The 19,626-nt window shown below is 36.7% G+C and overlaps 1 protein-coding gene across 5 annotated transcripts in view; it reads right to left on the reverse strand.

Annotated features, from left to right (window-relative positions):
- CACNA2D1 (calcium voltage-gated channel auxiliary subunit alpha2delta 1) overlaps positions 1 to 19,626 on the reverse strand; it is a gene marked incomplete at both ends in the record, with an annotated part of 429,826 nt that overhangs the window by 183,285 nt on the left and 226,915 nt on the right. For all 5 annotated transcript variants that reach the window (XM_082308450.1, XM_082308448.1, XM_082308449.1 and 2 more), the window contains one exon: positions 15,281 to 15,325. In XM_082308450.1, coding sequence (XP_082164576.1) covers positions 15,281 to 15,325 — 45 coding nt within the window. The remainder of the gene's footprint in view (positions 1 to 15,280; positions 15,326 to 19,626) is intronic.

The following is a 19,626-nucleotide window of genomic DNA, read 5'->3' on the forward strand; positions in this document are numbered from 1 at the left end:
TCTTATAGTGTTTCAGTGAATTACATTTTAGAGAAACAGGCGAAGAAGACTGGGTTTTCCTAATTTCTTCAGGTGGAGAGAGTTTCAAAACAGCAATCCAATCAACTTCTGTTTGAAAGAGTTGACATTAGATCTATGAGTGTGCCTTAAATACCACAACTCAGGGAATTATAGTTGCTTGTAAATAATACAACTATTTTCTTAATTTCTGACAAAAAGGAACATTATCAAGACATAAGAGATCATTTCTCAATAAGCTAAAAAAACCCTTAAGATGAAAAGATAGTAATATTTCTAATGATTATGCCAACATTTTATCATCCATGTTGTGAAGAAAAACGCTAAAAGGACTGATAAAATTTTTATTTTCAATCATACCCACAGGACCTATCCTTGCATTTTGTAGCTGTACCTTACAAATCATTAAATAAAACTATACAATTTTGCAAGTAGGAAACTAGCAGAGACAGCCTGTTTTCAATGATATGATGAACAACCACCCAGCTAGAAAAGGTATTCAGCATATGGCTGGTCAAGTATTAAAGAAGGACATGGTACACTAATGGTCCAAATTGGACAGAATATGGCAATACATCATGCTAAAAATTAAAATCTGTTTAACTAATACTTTTTCCATCGGAAGTGGAGTACACATACGCTCATATTTACTCTTTTAAACTGAAGATAAGAATTCAGATTCCTACCGGACTTACCAAATGGAACTTGTTTGTCCATCTTGTAAGCCAAGACCATTCCTCCATCTTCTTCATGTTTACTTGAAAACTGAAAGCATAAGTTGCCTGAGTCAGTCTGCTCCTGCAACTAATGCCCACTGCACTCAGGGGGACCACCTACTTGCAACCACGGGCCAAAAGCAAGCAAGTCACAATACATGCGCCTCTGATTTGAAAGGCAAAGAAGAGACTCTATTCTGTAAGTGTCCCAACAAGGTAAGGCTAAGGAGGTTAGATCGGGTGGCAGGATGAGGGGCTGAAAATCTGAAGTCACCTAAGCATATTAGCAATTAATGTAATTTATTTTAAGGACCTATGCAAACAGCTTATCTTTCCTAAAACTGACACAATATTTTAGTGAGTTGGACTTAATATGTGCTGAAACCTTGATTTCTTATTTAATAATCAGAAAAGAACTGGAAGTTATGTTCTTTTCTCATGATTACAGATTATAGCTGACCACAGCAAAGCTGAATAAAGTCTGCTGCAGTAAGATCAGTATGCTAAAATCCATTTCTGTCCTCTCCTATTTTCTCTTTAACTACAATGTCAGGTAAAATGAAATATGTATTTTAAACATCTAAGCACATAAGACATATAAGACTTATTTATCTTCCTAAAGATAAGTGTGACATTTCCTCCCCATAATGGATTTGATGGGTGGACTGTTCGGTGGATAAGGAATTGGCTGGATGGTCGCATCCAGAGGGTAGCGGTCAATGGCTTGATGTCCAGATGGAGATCTGTGACAAGTGGTGTCCCTCAGGGGTCTGTACTGGGGCCAGTGCTGTTCAATATCTTCATCAATGACATCAACAGCAGCATCAAGTGCACCTTCAGCAAGTTTGCAGATGACACCAAGCTGAGCGGTGTGGTTGACACACCTGAGGGACGGGGATGCCACCCAGAGGGATCTAGACAAGCTGGAGAAATGGGCCTGTGTGAACCTCATGAGGTTCAACAAGGCCAAGTGCAAGGTCCTGCAGCTGGGTCAGGGCAACCGTCAGTATCAATACAGGCTGAGGGATGAAGGGATTGAGAGCAGCCCTGCAGAGAAGGACTTGGGGGTACTGATAGATGAAAAGCTGGACATAAGCTGACAATGCACGCTCGCAGCCCAGAAGGCCAACTGTGTCCTGGGCTGCATCACAAGAAGCGTGGCCAGCAGGTCAAGGGAGGTGATTCTGCCCCTCTACTCTGCTCTGGTGAGACCCCACCTGCAGTACTGCATCCAGCTCTGGGGTCCTCAGCACAGGAAGGACATGGACCTGTTGAAGAGGGTCCAGAGGAGGGCCACAAAGATGATCAGAGGGATGGAACATCTCTGCTATGAGGAAAGGCTGAGAGAGCTGGCGTTGTTCAGCCTGGAGAAGAGAAGGCTGCGGGGAGACCTTATTGCAGCCTTCCAGTACTTAAAGGGGGCTTAAAAGAAAGATGGGGACAGACTTTTTAGTAGGGCCTGTTGTGATAGGACAAGGGGGAATGGTTTTAAACTAAAAGAGGGTAGATTTAGACTAGATAGAAGGAAGAAATTTTTTACAATGAGGGTGGTGAAACTCTGGAACAGGTAGCCCAGAGAGGTGGTAGGTGCCCCATCCTTGGAAACATTCAAGGCCAGGCTGGATGGGGCTCTGAGCAACCTGATCGAGTTGTAGATGTCCCTGCCAACTGCAGGGGGTTGGACCAGATGACCTTTAAAGGTCCCTTCCATCCCAAAGCCTTCTATGATTCTATGAACCTCTCCCAATCCCCACAATGTTTCAAGAATGATGGAGAGCTGCCTCATAATGACATCAGCACCCTTGGATCCATCCTATCTGATCCCATGGACTTGTGTGTGTCTGACATGCTTCAGTCGTCCCTAAGTCTATCTTCCTCTGTTGTGGGAATAGCTTCTCTCCCACAGCTCTGCTGGCAGGCTAAGGCACTTGGCAGACTGAGGCAAAGAAGGCATCAAGTACCTCATCCTCGCTGTGTCCTTAGCCGCAAGGTCCCCTCCCCACTGAAAAGTTTCTTTAGCTTTCTTTTTGATATCGATGCACTTAAAGAAGCACTTCTTGTTGCTCTACACATGCCTCAGCAATACAAACCCCAGCTGAAACTTGACTTTGCTAATTCTATACCTTCCATCCTCGAAGGTTCAGGCAACATCTCCATATACCTGCTGGGTCATACATCCTAGTCAGAAGTTCAGGAGTCGTGATGTGTAACCCTATCTGAACCTCTCAACTTGATTCTCTTCTATATGGGGTGATGGCCTGAGAAAACTCAGGAGTTTAGGACAAGGGTGTTCACTAAGAGGGGTTTTCCTGCCTGCCCTTAAGGTATCATATATCGGACAGAACTACCTACTTCAGCACTGACTTTGATCGTGGCTTGACTGGATAAGATGATGTCATTAGCCAAAACTAGGAATATATGGTCATATGAGAATAAAAGCACATCTTAATATAACTGATTAAAATGTTATGAGCAGTTCAGAAAAGCCCAGTCAATTATTAAAAAAAAAAAAAAAATCCTTTAAAATCAATGGCCTCCTTCAAATTACTGTAGTCACATCCCACTAGAGTACTCAAACATATGTAATAAAATAAAAATATCCATTGTTGACAAAAGTCCTGCAGAATATGTGGTCATCTACAATTTCAAGACCAAAATGCACTCTGGATAATTTAGACTTTTCATACATCACTCAATTAAATTTCAAACTAGAGATTTTTCTACTGTTATTGGAATAAATTACACTGCCTACCTTTTACCACCCCCACATCTGATTAAAGATCATACCCCTGGAGAATAAGAACTGTTAAATCATCTTAATGCTTCATCAGGAATTAGTTATAATACCCACTGAATGTGAACATCTAATTAATTTGATTTTTTCATCTGATGCAGTTGTCTTTGCCATGCTTTGCTAAGCCATCAACTGATCTTATTTCACAGCACATTATCTTCAGTCATACTGGGTAGGTCCAGATTTTGTACATCTTGCAGCATACTAATTGGTTATTGCTCTTTCTTCTTAATTTGTACCGTCTTCTGTGTCAATAACAACATTAATAACAGTAAAGCTCTGCTTTGAGAAGAAGGTTGGACTGCATGACCTCCAGAAGCCCTCTTAATGTAATTTTTCCTGTGATTCTCTAAGTTAACACTGATGGGGCTCAAAACACTATACAAACATCACTTACTAATTCATGCTCACATAAATATAATGCAGCTTTTCACTAATTAAATGCCAGCTGTATCTAGGTAGTTAAAAGCAGTAGGTAACACTAAACCATGCACTGACCTCTGGGTTACATATGGACCATAGACTTTCCCTGCAGGCTAAATACTGTATAATAATTTAAATAAACTGCCATAACACTACGTAAAACTATTTATATGTTTTTTTTTAAAAATGCTAGTATGGTGAAATCCTAACAGTGCAATAAATCAGAAGCATAGCATTCACAGAGACTGAGGGAAATTTTTGAAGGATATTCTGCCCAAGAAGAGAAGCACATCAGAAGGAAAACAAACAACCAAACAACCCACCCACCCCCCCCAAAAAAAAAAAAAAAAAAAAAAAAAAAACAGAAAAAGAAAAAACAAGAAAAGAAAAAAGAAAAAGAAAAAAAAAAGGAAGAAGAAACAGGTCAACCTTTAGATGTTGGAAGAACTAAAAAAAAAGTCAGCAAAAGAAAATACTTTTGTAAAAGGTCAGCTGAAGCTGAGTTCAGAAGTTTTTAGGGTCGGCTCAATGTGATTCCCCACTGGATTAAAAGTTATTTGCAATACACATCATAAAGGAGAGCTGCAAAAGCAGCTTTAATCCACCTTTTCGCATACCAGGACTAAAACCTCTGAAAGACTTGAAGTCACAAGACAAAAGCAGAAGCACAGTCGGCCTTTCACAGCCATGTGGGCAAGAAATGTTTCTGAAGCTGAACCCCAGACTGCTCCCTACTCAGCCCTACTCAAGGCCTGGCTCAGGTGCAGAGCTACACAGTAAATGACCTTGCATAAAATGAGAGGCTTCAATTCTGAAGCTCTGCTGCTTTGCCATACTTAAGGCAAGTACTGGAAACTAGAGATGTTAATGAAGAGAACTGCAGGAAAGCATAACACTGGATACAGTAAGAAAGCCTTATACTTCATGGAATAGACTGATCATCCACTTACAAACACCTACAAATGAAATGTTTTATATTACATATGCCTGTCTTCTTCAGTCTACTTTTTTTCATCTATTCTCCAAAAAACAACAGGGACAGAGCATGTTGAGAATGGCTATGTGGAAAGGCCAGGGAAAGTGATCCGGCCATTTGCAGACAGTATTGGCCAGTTCAGAAATATTCTCATTTGCAGAGTCAGGGGCAGGGCAGCAACAGGCGAGGAACTGCATTTCAGATCACTTAAACTACAGGGAACTCCCTGAAAATCTCACACCAGTGCAATACATAGAGTATTTGCTGTTAGGGGATCTATTTGGAATCATAAACCACTCTGAAAGTATCTCCAAGAAAGCCAATATGGTATTATGTCTCCAAGTAAAGCAGCATTTCAAGTCATCTAAGGACAGCAAAGCTACATATTAACCTCCCAATTGACTAATAATAATTGTATACACTTCCCAGAATGGGGATTCCAGAGTGTCTCCTTTGCCCCATATACAAACTGAATATTAAAGCAAATTTTGTAATTACAATATTTACCTCATCTCAGCCATACTTAGGATGAAGGATTCATTTGCTCATTTATTGCATCTGAGATAGGAATAAGCAGTAGATGAGCAAAACCACAGAGGACACACCTATCAGCACACTGTCTTTCTTTTTTAAATTCTGAAACTTGAAAACAGATTTTGGTGATTTAGCTGCCTTGAATCTTGATTGTAAGTCATATTAAAATATAAGTGCTCCATTCCAGTTTTCTCGATCTGACTTGCAATTTTCAAAGCCCACTTCTACCTTCAATCAATCATATGAAAACATGAGATTCAGTCATTCATTTTGTTTTGTACCACTTAAAAATTTCAATGTGACCAGCACATTTCAAAGTGACTTGTCAAAACACGTGTACAACATTGCTATCTATAATCAGACAACAAAGCGCTCGTGAAAAATCACTACTGCAAATGCTATAAACATTCTACAACAAGTTCAGCTTTTGGAGTTGCTTTTATTTGCCAATAAACAATTACATTGCATTCACTGCAATTGTTATCACTCATGCATTTGATATTAGTAGGAAATATCCTGAAGGAAGAAATTTTCCATTAAACTGATGAATCACTAGCTCTAGGGCTGAATTCTGATCTTTGGTGTGGCATAAATTTACCCTCCATGGGGACACTTCAAGCACTGCTCTTTTGTGCAAATTTGCCTTCAAGGTAGGATTCTCCGCATTAAGAACATCCTCATCTTTTTTAGGACACTGACAACTACAGTTATCACTCTTGCCATTATTATTTCATAACTCTGTTTCACAGGTAGGAGATGGCTCTGGGGCAGTCATATATTTCATTATCATGTTTTTTTCATTGCAGCCTCGAACATATATTCGTTTGGGAGAAGAGAAGACTTGCACAAATTTGAATAAAGGAATATAAACCTGACACCTAGTTTTTTAACCAGAATAGTTTAAAAAAAAAAAAAGCCAAAAAAAAAAAAAAAAAGAAAAGCAAGAACCCCTGCTCCCTGTGGCAATAGATCATTATAATTTCAATAGGAAGCTCAAAGGAATGCCTTTTCTCCCTATGGGTTGGACTCAAGCTTACCTATAATGCATTGAAGTGGAAAGATCTGACATGTTTCCCAGCGATACTTGGTAAAAGGCACACATTTCTCAGTGAACAATGCAAAAAGTCCTGGTACTAAAGCAGTCAATGTCAATCATGCCCTCACTATCAGTTCCGATGCTCATTTTCCAAAGAATGGCATCCAAATCACACTGTTAGTAATGGTAACACTGGATTCCAGATGTGAAAGAGGAAAGTATACAGCAAAAAAAGTGGAGTATGCATTTTCCTAAAAGACCTGGAAGTCAAGGTACCATGAAATTACTAGAAATAAGAACACTGAGTCCTCTTGAATAAAAAGGATGAACACCAGATGTAAGACCAAAGAACATAAAAATATGGTTTTTCTGCTTACTACTCCTACCCACATACTAAACATAAGATGCTTTGTGATATCGTATAATAGAATTTTTCCACGTCTTCACTACAGCAAGAAGTGTGTATTTTAACCATAAACGTTATTTTTGTTATATACTGAAGTGAGAGGGATACAACACCCCACAGCAAAATTACTTTGTTACACAAAAAAAAGATAAAATATGGATCCACTTTTTTAGGGCAGTTCATTTTCAAATATCTTAATTCAAATGGAAATTTTTCAGTGTAGGTACCAAAGTAATATGTTCTAGGATATCTAGAATATAACTTAAAAGAGTAACATCTATGAATATGTTGTATATTTGAGAAGCACAGGACAGAGGCTTGGAATACTCTCAGGCATCAAAAAGTGCAACAACCAGGAAGTATTTTCTGAAAATGGAAATAAGTTAGGACATCTATGGGAATCTATCAAGTTTTTCACTCTTCATTTCATAAAAATGTATTATAGACTTAATAATTAATTCCAAGTACTACATGCCAGTACTAAAAAATACAGGTTAATATTAAAGATATATTTTAATAAAAATTAAAATATAGTTGAAAAATATGACATTTATTACAGATTAGAAATTCCTGTTCTAATGAAACTTCTCCAAGGTGTTAAAAATGTTCACTATATAGGTGCATCAACAGTCCTACTTTGACAGTCTTTCATAATGGAAGATATAATTTAAAGTAGCACAAATGTTCTTTCACTCTTACAGCTTCAGTCAGTCTAAGAGCAAACTACCCTGGCAAAATGTCTCCCTTGTCTGTATAAAAAAAGGCTAGAATATATGTATATATACATATGTATATATGTATAGCTAATACCAGTTACAGTGACAAGGAAAACAAAGCAAAACCCCGACAAAATCCATGTCATATCAGCAAGAATCAGAAAAAATTTGGCACAGATGCAGTCTAACTTGTCAGAGTTCAAATTCAAAAAATCTCCATCAAACATCAGTCAATCAAAATTTCAGTCTAATTACAAACTTAGGCATTAGCCCATTTCAGTATCATGATTCTCCAAGAATGTACAAAAAATCATCTGAAACAAGTGCTAAATGGTGTTTTCCAGTGAAATTTTCACACGCCTAATTCTACCACATACCATCAAGAAATGAGACATTAATCAGAGAATATGAGAACTTGGTATATAAATATATGTAAATATTATTTAATCAGATATCTGCAATACCTTGTCCTGATGAAAAACCCTAGTAGATTCAGAAGGAGAAGAAAATTAATCTAAAAATAGCTGTAACTTACACACACGAAGAACAGCAACAACAAAAATAAACCCTAAAGAGACCTGCTATACATACAAGGGCTACTTGTTGGTGCCTTCTTGAGTGCAGGGGTGTACAAATGACAGTTATTGTCAAGTTATCTAACTACATTTTCCAATCTGTGTGAAATATACTTTGCCCACTTACTCATCATAAATACGAATAGCCGGGGCAAATTCTTTATGGCTCATTTTATCTATTTTTTTTCAGCATCGAAGAAGCAAAGGACAAAGAGAAGATAAAAAGAAACACGACACATCATAACTGTGACTGTAGCTATTTCACATAGTTGCCTGTGATGTTGTAATGTCAAACCATATGAGTTTTCATAGAATGAAAGCAGAGGGAATCAAGAGCACCACACACCTTTAGATACAGAAGTTAGCTCACTACTATTGCCAGGCTGCCCCATTGTAAAAGGAGACTAGGTTTTCTACAGCTTAGCACTTAAGCTCATCCTAAATTACTTGAGACTAATTTTCCACTGGAAGTACCTGTTTTTCACTGTCTATGAAATATGGAAAAAACGAGTAGCTTCAGCTCAGGAAAAAAAGGATGCTTTAAAATCCACCTATAGCTAAAACCAGATGGTAGGATATTGATTTTGTTATTTGTATGCTGGCATCCAGAGCCAGTCAAAGCACTAAGACAGAGCTCCTCTTACATATGCACATGAAAGCGAGATTTCTAAAGGTATATATTATCTGAATAAGGCTAAAAAAACCTTCCAAAACCAGAGGAAATTTGTATGCACTGGATGATGTGATAGGTAAAGCAATTCCTGCCCCAGCTTTCTCTATTCTGTCAGGGCAGGTCTTTACATTTAGTCTCACTTTTCAGTCCAGCAACTGGCAGCTGTTGGACTTGCAGAAACCTGGCATCACCCTTCCAGTCTCTAGAAAAGTCTCTTTATACCTGTTACCTTTGAGAGCTGATCCCTGGAGTCCGCCATCTGCCCAGCCCCAGCTCCAGCCCCTCCTCCCAGCCGACCATATCCAGGTGCCACCTCCCTCTCAAGGACCCTGCCTGACCCAACACGCAACTCCTGGGACACTGGCTTGCAGAGAAAACCCTTCTTTTCTGCTGCCCAGCTACAAAATACATAAAATATTATACTTGTTTGTTCAATAAATCAAATCATTCTGCCATTTTTCAATGTATGTTATAAGGAGAAAAGCCAGAAAATTCCTGAGTTCTGCTGGCAGGAGAAAAAAATTCAGCATTTCTTTGATCAAATCTAGCGCAGGTTCAGCCTTGGTTTCAAGTAAACCTGGGCTAATTCATTATCAGACTTTTTTTTACTAAGTTAATCATAGCTGCAAATCAAAGCCAATTTTGCAACACTTAAAATAGTAGAAAAGACTTGTGTAAGGGTATAAGCAGAGACTCAATAAACTTCCAATGCCACTGTCAGCATGCTTCTAAATCTCAGTGTCTCTTCTAGGGAAGAAGCAAACCTACAAGGAGTGTGCCTCTTAGATGACCATTCTGTTCTCTGTTTACTTCTGCCCAGTATTTATTTTGGCCATACATTCATATTTAAAAAGAAAAAAAAAGAAAAAAAAAAAGAAAGTTTGGGGGGTGGAAATTATTTTGTTTTCTAAAAAGCCTAGGATGTGTACTTTCTGAAGCAAGCGGGGGATGTGTCCTTGAAAATTTTCTCAATTTTTTTTCAAAAAACTATTTTTTTAATTAAAAAAAAAACTTGATAGCTGCATTTATACTACAGTTTTAAACTCAGAGAGACCTCATGTTTCACATATTATTTCCAAATAACACGGCATGACTGAATTAGGAGTATTATCTAAACCATGTGGCAAAGACAGCTTATCAGTTTTAAAAGATTTCTCTCTACAAGTTTTATAAAGTAATAAAAAACTGGTTTTCATATTCAAAACAGCCATAGGCATGCTCCAGATTGCTTCCCCCCAGTGGGAGCCACACACTGACCCTAGTCACAGAGTGAATTCACATTTTGTGCAGGTACTTACTCCCCAGAGGGACCCATAATTCTAGAGCCTTCGCGTTAATTCAGTAAAATAAAATAAAAAGTGCTGCTATCACTTAATACATGATCAATAACTGCACAAGAAGTACTGCTCTGTCAGTCATGACTGCAATCCAACATGGGACTCCATTGCATGAAGGAAATCTCTAATAAATCACTTGTGCTAACTAGGGACACAGCTCTTGCCAGGAGATGCAACTGGCTGCTCCCAATTAAAGCCTAACGAGTAAGACCTACAGAAGAGCTGCAAGCTTCCAGTGAGGTGTGGCTGGTTTCATGTTACAGAAACATTTGGTTTTTTATTTGTAATACTTTGTCCTTTCAGTTAAATCCCTGAAAAATTTCAGTCTTCTTTTCCTTAGGCTGTTGTAGCTTGTGTAGGAAGGAGTTTATAAAACCATGACAAGAAATTACACTTTAAAAATGCAGAAAAGGAGCAAGATGCAAAGAGGAGATGAGAGAAACATTAAGGAAGGAATCAAGGAAGAATGAAAATTAAGCAATCGAGCAATTCAGTGCATAGTGGAGAGGTGGATTACCTGAACACACGGAAACAGAAAAATTAGATATAGAATGAATCTACAAAGAAGATGTGGAATCGCTAGAAATAAAATGGAGACCAGTACAAAAAAGACAAAAGAACTGAACCGTGAAGCAAAGATGACTATAAATAGGGTGGGGTACAAAGGACAAGAAGAGAAAACAGGCAAAGTAACAGTAAAACTTATGGGAAAGGGCATCTTAATGTGGTACCACTCAGTTGTCCAATAAAAGCACTGCAGCATTTGTCCAAATACGACACGAGCAGTTGACACCTGCAAATTAAAGTGCACGACACAGACTGCAATATATCAAACTGAAAGGGTTCTAGGGAATAGGACAGTGAATGAAAACCTGAGAGACCTGTATTAAATTACAAGTTTGGCCATTATCTTCCTATGAGATATGAAAAATTGGAATATAATACCTCCTACCTTGTTGTGAGGATAAAACTCATTAATTATCAGGAACAGCTCACACATTACATACAGCGCTGTGGGGGAAATAAGCAAGTAGAATCTAATTGCTGTTGTAGGATAAAGAGTACAAAAGGTATATTACTGATTGATGGACTACAGGTTACAAATTGATTGTTTTATCTGAGAGACTGAGAAATCCAAGGGCAAAGGAGGATTGGTCTTCATGTGCTTTTTTTTTTTTTAAAAAAAGGTCCAAGCAAACACAGTCATTAGATTCAAAAAGGCCCATCGAGACAGCAGATGAAAAATGAGAGCGAAGGATCTCCTGAATGCGGTACATAAACAGGAAGAAGGAAGGCAAGTGATACTGCAGCAGATTAACATACACCAGAAAAAAAGCACAGAGTTTAAGTTAGAGGATTGTTCTTCGGATAAAGCTATAATTTTAAAAGGATGAGTAGAGACAAATAAAAACTGGCAGGAAGGACCTGTGAGATTAATTTCTTCTAATTCTTCAACATCTAAAAGTTAAGATTTAAAAGGGTCCATTATAGGAACATGGTCAACAGAGAGAAACACATATCTAGAAGTGATTCAGTTGACTTTAGACACTTATCTCAGAATAAACTGAACAGCTTTCTAGAGTTATCCACAGTGACTAGCTTAGATATTTATTTTTAATAAATTACTAATTATTCCTACTTGTACTGAAAGAGAAATATAATATTATGTCCTGTGATAAAATGAAGGCTCACAGCATGGAAGAGAAAAAAATATGAACCTGTTAGAGACAGCAAAGAATGGATGGCAAAAGCAGTTTTACCAGCCAGTGCTTCAGAGATGATTCTATTAAAATCTCTACAAAAAAAAAAAAAAGATGTCACCCAAGTCCTCTCAAGCATTTTTAAAGGCAGGAACAGGGGAGAAGAGTATGTGGTGTTTGCATACATAGTTGACACCTGAATACATGTTTTCTAAAAAAAATTCAGTATCAGATCACTGACCATCTTATCCTTATGGTTTCTTCTTTCCAGTTAGGTTACTGATAACAACAACAGCACAGGCACAAAAACAGCTATTTTCACACTCAATGTGTTTTATCAAAAACTATTTAACCGATTCTTACCACCTTAATGAGATGCAAATCACCCGTAAGCATACTCGCAACTTTCTATTCCCAACAAAGTGCTACAATTAGAATATATATTTTTCTTGGATTCTTAATCTGCATATACCTAATCAGCCTCAAATTTACTGATGAAGGAAAAGAATTCCTATATTTTAATTTTTTTAAGAAATATTTGCATAAAAATTTTAACAGTGAAAAACTCAAGACACACAGAAGAGACTTTTTTCGGAGGTGCATGTTAGCGGTTCCCAAAATACTGGGCCTTTAAAAGGGATCCAAATCTGAGTGTATAAATTACATCTCTAAAATAATTGTTCTTTCTCTATAATATAAATAAGATTTATTTTGTTTATTAAGAATTAATACTGATATTGCAGCTGAAGGAGGATAACGTTTAGCATCATTATGAAATATTAGCCTTTCCTAAATAGCAAGAATCATAGAATCATTTGGGTTGGAAAACACCTTTAAGATCATCAAGTCCAACCATTAACCTAGCACTGCCAAGTCCACCACTAAACCATGGCTCTAAGCGCCACATCTACCCATCTTTTAAATACCTCCAGGGATGGGAACTCAACCACTTCCCTGGGCAGCCTGGTCCAATGCTTCATAACCCTTTTGCTGAATAATTTTTTCCTAATATCCAATCTAAACTTCCCCTGGCACAGCTTGAGGCCATTTCCTCTCGTCATATCACGTGTTACTTGGGAGAAGAGACCGACCCCCACCTCGCTACAACCTCCTTTCAGGGAGTTGCAGAGAGCGATGAGGTCTCCCCTCAGCCTCCTTTTCTCCAGGCTAAACAACCCCAGCTCCCTCAGCTGCTCTTCATAGAACCTGTGCTCTAGACCCTTCACCAGCTTTGTTGCCCTTCTTTGGCTGTGAAGAAGCAGAATTCGAGTATGTTTAGAGAAACCTGCTGGATGAAGAAATCCAGCCCTTAGCAGACGTGCTGAACCCATGAGGTATCAGTGGCCGAGATATCTGAGACTGGCCTCTCTTTTCATGGTGTAATTGCAACTTTTTAATGGTATCTCCTTAAGTCAAAACATTTGTTCTGATCAGCTAGCCAAAAAAGCTTAAATGACTGACAGAAAGCACACACTCTCAAAGAACCAGAGCTTGTAAATACTGTACTTTCTTACTATCTTTTCCCTTGACATTGCTTTCTAAACTTAGAATTAAATAAAGAGATTAAAAGGAAAACAAAACAAAAAAACTCCTTTTTTTCCTTCTCCCTCTTTAACCTTTTGATTTGAGGACTGTTATGAAGAAAAGAAAAATACTTATTTCAACATATATAGCCCTATGTACATACTGCCAACTCAAACAGAACCACAGTCTCAAGGCTATATTTTTATATATTACAAAGTCCATATAGCACAGATCTGCAAAATATTTCAGCTCACTAAGCTGAAATTCCTAGGACTTAAAATTTTTCATTGTGATTCGAAACATTTCAGAATAATAACTCAAGCTGGTGTTGGGTTTTAGTATTGCACTCTGTGTTGCTGATGCCATGTTACAATGTTATTTGTTTCTTGACAGATCGGTCCCGACTCACAAGGAACTATTCTTAACTCAACAATAAAGGTTATTATAAACTTCATTCCAAGAGTTCAAAAAGTCGTAAAAAGAAACAAAACAAACAGAAATATAAGTAGGACACCTGGTGGAATAAATTTTTTCGCTTCGGTTTGGTTTGGTTTGGTTGGTTTTTTTTTTAGAGGGGCCACGTTTGTTTTTTTTTTCTGGGGGAAAAAAATATCCTGAGAAAAGTCAAAGAAAATGAGAGTAAACTCTGGAACCTTGCCTAACAATTTTGGATTTATGTCATAGAAGTATCGCCTCAAGACCTTTCCCAATACTATTTAATCACAACAGATAAAGCAGGGTCTTTTACTTCACACCATAATCTACCATCACTATATGGTACATTCAGATTAAAAGTCCAGTGTTTAAGCTTTGTAATTCTGTTTCCAGAAGTGATTAACACCTGCCGTCCCAGTGAATTTAATCAGAAGAGACCAATATCTTTCAAATTTAGGTTACTTTTGATGAATTTTACTTAAAGCATGCAAATTTCAAAACTCAGGGCAGTAGACTTTGTTGCATCTGAATTCCAATACTCGTAACTCTATATAAGCATATCAAATAGTTCTGCTTGACATGATCTATGTGCCTTCTTTAATTGCCTTACAGCAGAAGCATCAGTTACAATAGTGATGCCATCAATCTCTAAAGAATACTTGATTAAAAAGTGCAAATGAAGCATGCTGGCAATTCTGATTAATACATTTACAACATGTTTTCTATAGTTTTATAAATTAAATCTATAATGAAAACAAGCAGTTGTATTATCTCCCCAGAAGACATTAAGATCTTTAATAGTTAAAGCCAGATAGGAAACTTCAAACCACTTAAAGTAAGAATTTTAGTAGAACCAGGAATTGAAATATCATACATTTTGTCTAAATCTTGGGACTGGCTTTTCAATTTCCGCAAAGCTTATTACAGTCATGTGAGTGATCACGAAGTACATGAAAATAGTCATTCAGTAGCAGTTTACATCTGCTTTCCCCTCATGTAAAAAATTTCTTACAAAGAATACAGAAAAAGATAATATGAGCTTGGAAAATAGGGCCAGAAAATGGTTCCTTCAGAGTAAAGTAAATTATTTATATTTATCATTTTGATTCTCCAGTCCTATAATTACGATTTTATTACATTTCAAAAAGTGAATGATACTGCTGTCAGGATCTTTTTTCTCCCAGCACATTCCCTGCCTGATCAGTAACTCAGACTGTATGAGGGAAGACAGACTTTGAGAATTAGAACATAAAATATTATTTGGCTCTTGAGGAAACTTTTGAAGACATTTCTAAGCTTCTTGGTTTCTTGTTTCTGCAAAATATTTAAATGCTAGTCTTAGAGTTTCATTAATATTTTCAATCCTTTAATTTTCTGAGATTACAGGCAATGAAATGAAAAGAAACATATTACTTACATCATTCTGATCATCTTTTGCATTGTAATAGATTATATCATTATTCTGTAAGAGAAAGAAAAGTAGTTCTGTTAGTTTGAAAGTAGAGAATAAAGTTTATTAGCAATAATTTGTACTAAAATACATTTTAAAATAAACACGCATTTCTTTATGCATTCTCTCTGAAATATGACAGAATCAGGCCTTTGCTTGCTCTCTGTTGCATGTAATATTTCCCATGCTTGTGTTTAACTTCATTCATTTAATGATTCTGCCCTGGTAAGCTACATAAGTCACTCAAAAAGCCAGCTAGAAAAAGTACAGACAACATTGGACAAAATCCAGAGCTCATAAAAGACTTCCGTAAGCTGCTTCTTTTACAGACATATGACTCTCTCACTATGCAATTAGGTGATTTATGCACCATGACATCTAGCAGGCAATAGATACAATGACGCATGGGCATTGCTAAGTGGGTTAAGTATTTGTTGCGCACATGTTTATTGTTTTATTCACCTCCCATGGTGGAAATAAAATCTGGGAAAATACATCACAGGAGAGTCTGGCTGTTACAGCGCAGAGTGGATCCTGGCAGCTCTGTGGAAACACTGTACCATGTAATTCAAGCAAAGCAATGAAGGAGAAGATTACTAGTTTCTAGCACAGAATCAGTCCGAAGCTTCATTCAGTGTAGCATCTACAGCAGTTTGAAAATTGGTGTATTTCTAATGGAATACTGTTTTCTCTTGAGATATTTCTGAACCATTAAAAGCCTTAAAGATTTAGGTTCACTGTAGTAGCTTTCTACTAAATAGAATTGCTGTAATTTACCTTCTACTTTTTTGAATGAAAGTAAGCAACTGTTATGTGCATTTCTGTATGAAATAGTCACGTATATGTACATAGCTTTTTTTAAGTTCCATTACAGATTTTGAATAAAGAAAAGGAGAAGTTACATTTCTTCATGCCCAGCAGCTTGTTTAAAATAGGAGATTGCTGTTAACCTCCAAAAATAGCCTTAATTTATATTCTCAGTTCTGTTTATGGCAATACCTTTGGATTTATGTATCTAAATAAAAAGTTGACCACAAAAAATGTTTTTTATGTTATAAATACCAACAGGAAAGAATGATTTCAGTAATCGTTATTTAAGTGGGTAAGCCAATGACAATTATTACTTGCACTACAAAAGTGCCATGACGTGCTACAAGGTAATTCAGTTCATCATTATAAACCATGAACTTTATAAACCATCGTTATAAACCATGAACCATGAAACATGAAGTTTTCCTCACTTCATAAATAATGACATCGCTCATTCTCCTTTGTGACCTTTCTGAGATCCAAACATGAAATATATTATAGATGAGCTAAATGCCATTTTGAGGTAAATGCTATTAACATGAACTCATCTTCTTTCCTTTTCCCTCACAACGCACTTTTCCACTTTTCCATCAAGACACTGTTCTATCCGCAGGTCAGTTGGTTATGTATCAGTACCTGGGTAACTAAGCCAGACCTCAGTGTGGTACAGACACAGGAGGAAATTCCTTTCATCATTAAAGTCCAAAGCTAATTGCTTATTCACTTGATTGTTGTAAAGAGAAGACCATGTAATGCTTATGGAAGCCTTCAAGTAAGTTGGAAGAGGCAAAAAATTCCACGTCCTTCGGATCCTCTTTACTTTTTATATGGCTGTGTACAAAATAACTGTTCTGTAAATAATTTCATCCGTTCAAAAAGCCATGTGATTCTTTAGCAGGCAACAGTTAAAACTGCAGAGGACCCAACTCTGAGTGGTACTAGCTGGAATATTAGCACAAGTGTTTTCATCACAAGATGATCTGTTTAATTAGGAAAAAAATATGTTGTTTCACTTCAGAAGACAGGGGAAAAGAACAGCTCTTTCACCACACTTCCTTATGTTATGTTATGTTATGTTATGTTATGTTATGTTATGTTATGTTATGTTATGTTGTGTCGTGTCGTGTCGTGTCGTGTCGTGTCGTGTCATGTTATATCATGTTATGTTATGTCATGTCATGTGTTGTGTTGTGTTATGTCATGTTATGCCATGTTATATTATATGTTATGTTATGTTAGAGCAGTTCCCCTGCAATCTCTTCCCTGGAAGCTTTTGTTTGGGAGAAATGAGACCAGGAAAAGCACTACAGACATACTTATCTGGATATTAGATATATATGCTTTTTGTTTAGTGGGTTCATTTTAAAAAGGAACATTTTCATAAAACGCAATTCTATTAGGCCTTCTGTTGTATTGACTTTCATCTAGGTATCAGTTTATTTCCCCACCCCCTTCCCATTCCTCGAGTTTACCCTAGCAGTATACCTTGTCATAAAATCATTTAATGCATATGATTTTTAACAGTCTTCTACATGTACAATTCTGTTTATCTACTTAAACAAAATGATTCTTTATCATCACAATTATATTTTCCCATGTCTTTTATATTTTTATTTATTTGTTTAAATTGATCAAAGCTGGCATAGCATTGCTATCTACTTCTACTGGACTAAACAGTATTTTTTAAATCGCCTATTAAAGAATTATGTTTCAGAAACATGATACATTTACAAGTTAATTAAAATAACCCACCCCACCACCCCAAATGAACTAGATATTTTGTTAGGCTATTCATATCTTGTAGTTCATTACCCTGCCTGGAGATATTACCTATATAATGCATAAACTAACACTGACATTGGTCATATCTCACTACTTTTAATATAGAAAATATGAGATACACAGTGCTACAACACACTGAATGCTGTACAGTTCACAAATTAGATTCATGGATCAGTTAGATCTTTAGAGGACAATTTTTCATAATTTAACCACTTCTAGCAGACAAGAACAAATTGCTTTGTTGCTGGTTCTCAAGCAAGTAGTTTAGTTATTTAATAACTTCTTGCCACAAAGAATTTGAATCTTCCCACTGTTATACACTTCTGCCACCAGGTAATACGGCACACTTATTCAGCAAGCCTAAGATACAATGTAAATACCCTAGCTATTTATTTTTGTCTTTATCCAGTAATGCTATTGAGAGAGAGGGGTAAATACTCACTGTTACTTCTGTTCATGAATGAAGGGATTTAGTAATACAGTCCTGAAGCTGCACTGACAGAAGAATTACTTTAGGAGATCATATGCATAAATTAGAAACTTTAGCATAGTATCAGCATCCAAGTTTACAAAATTTATGCAGTTGCAAAGGGTAGTTTTCACTGTCATTAATTCCCCTTTCAAATAAAACAGTTTCAGTATCTGACAAGGTCATGCAAGGCATAGAAAAATTACATTAAGGACCAGGTCATAAATGTTTTATTTGTGACTCTTACTATGTTCTTCTATTCTATCCTAATAATCTTTTTCTTCCACACTTTCATTGATACTATTATCTGCTGAAGCTAGATTGTTTCATTGTCTTTATATTGCTTTTCATTTCAATAGTACTTTGTTTCCCAGCTTTGGGTATAAAACAATTCCAATGGGAAACACTAGATATTGAGTAGTATTAATGACTTCCTAAATTTCGCCACTCAGAATCCAAAGTTTCTGGTCTCTATGATCTCTATGTCTAAAGATTTGAAGAAACACACAGATTGATCAAACAGAAGAAAAGCATGGGAAAATATAATCTTTCAGAACAACTGCAGATGAAATTTGGATTCACAACAACACTAACTTACTCTTGCATTTTGATTCTCTGTGGAGCAAGTTTACAGACACAATCTATTGATTTGACTAGTTAAATGCCTAATCTCAACTCAGGATTATGTGAATGGAGCTGAAGTTGGCTTGTCATCACAGGAAATAGTATTTTTTTTCAATCAAATTCTTTCAAGAACAACACAAAGGGATTACATTGCAACAAGACATATTTGACTCTACAGATAATTACGTATAGTAAATCATGATAATAAATCTATGTCATTCTCTTGGTAAAAGCTATACATCCTCCTTTACTCTACTGAGTACCAACGATGAAAGCTTCTTGTCATCATTGCCACGTAATGGCTTCTGTAGGAAAACCTGCTATGTAAATCCTATGCAACAATTCCAAGAATTGTCCATGAAATAAGGATCCCATCAACTGGTCCAACCTCTTTTTTGGTGGAAACATTGTATGTGTACTTTTTTAAGTATCTGCTTTTCCACAAGAGATGTTTGCATTTCATTCAGTAAAAAAAAAAAAAAAAAAAAATACTGGAAATCTTAAGATTTTCAACAAACATCCAATACTATCTATTCAGAAATGTTGTTTTCACTGAAGCTGTGCTTGAACTTACTTCTGCCCCCAGGTCTGTACGTGAGGCTTCCTTGAGGTTCTACGTAACCTAGAT

The sequence above is a fragment of the Platalea leucorodia genome (assembly GCF_965183815.1).
Source record: "Platalea leucorodia genome assembly, chromosome: 4".
In the NCBI taxonomy this organism is placed as follows: Eukaryota; Metazoa; Chordata; class Aves; order Pelecaniformes; family Threskiornithidae; genus Platalea; species Platalea leucorodia.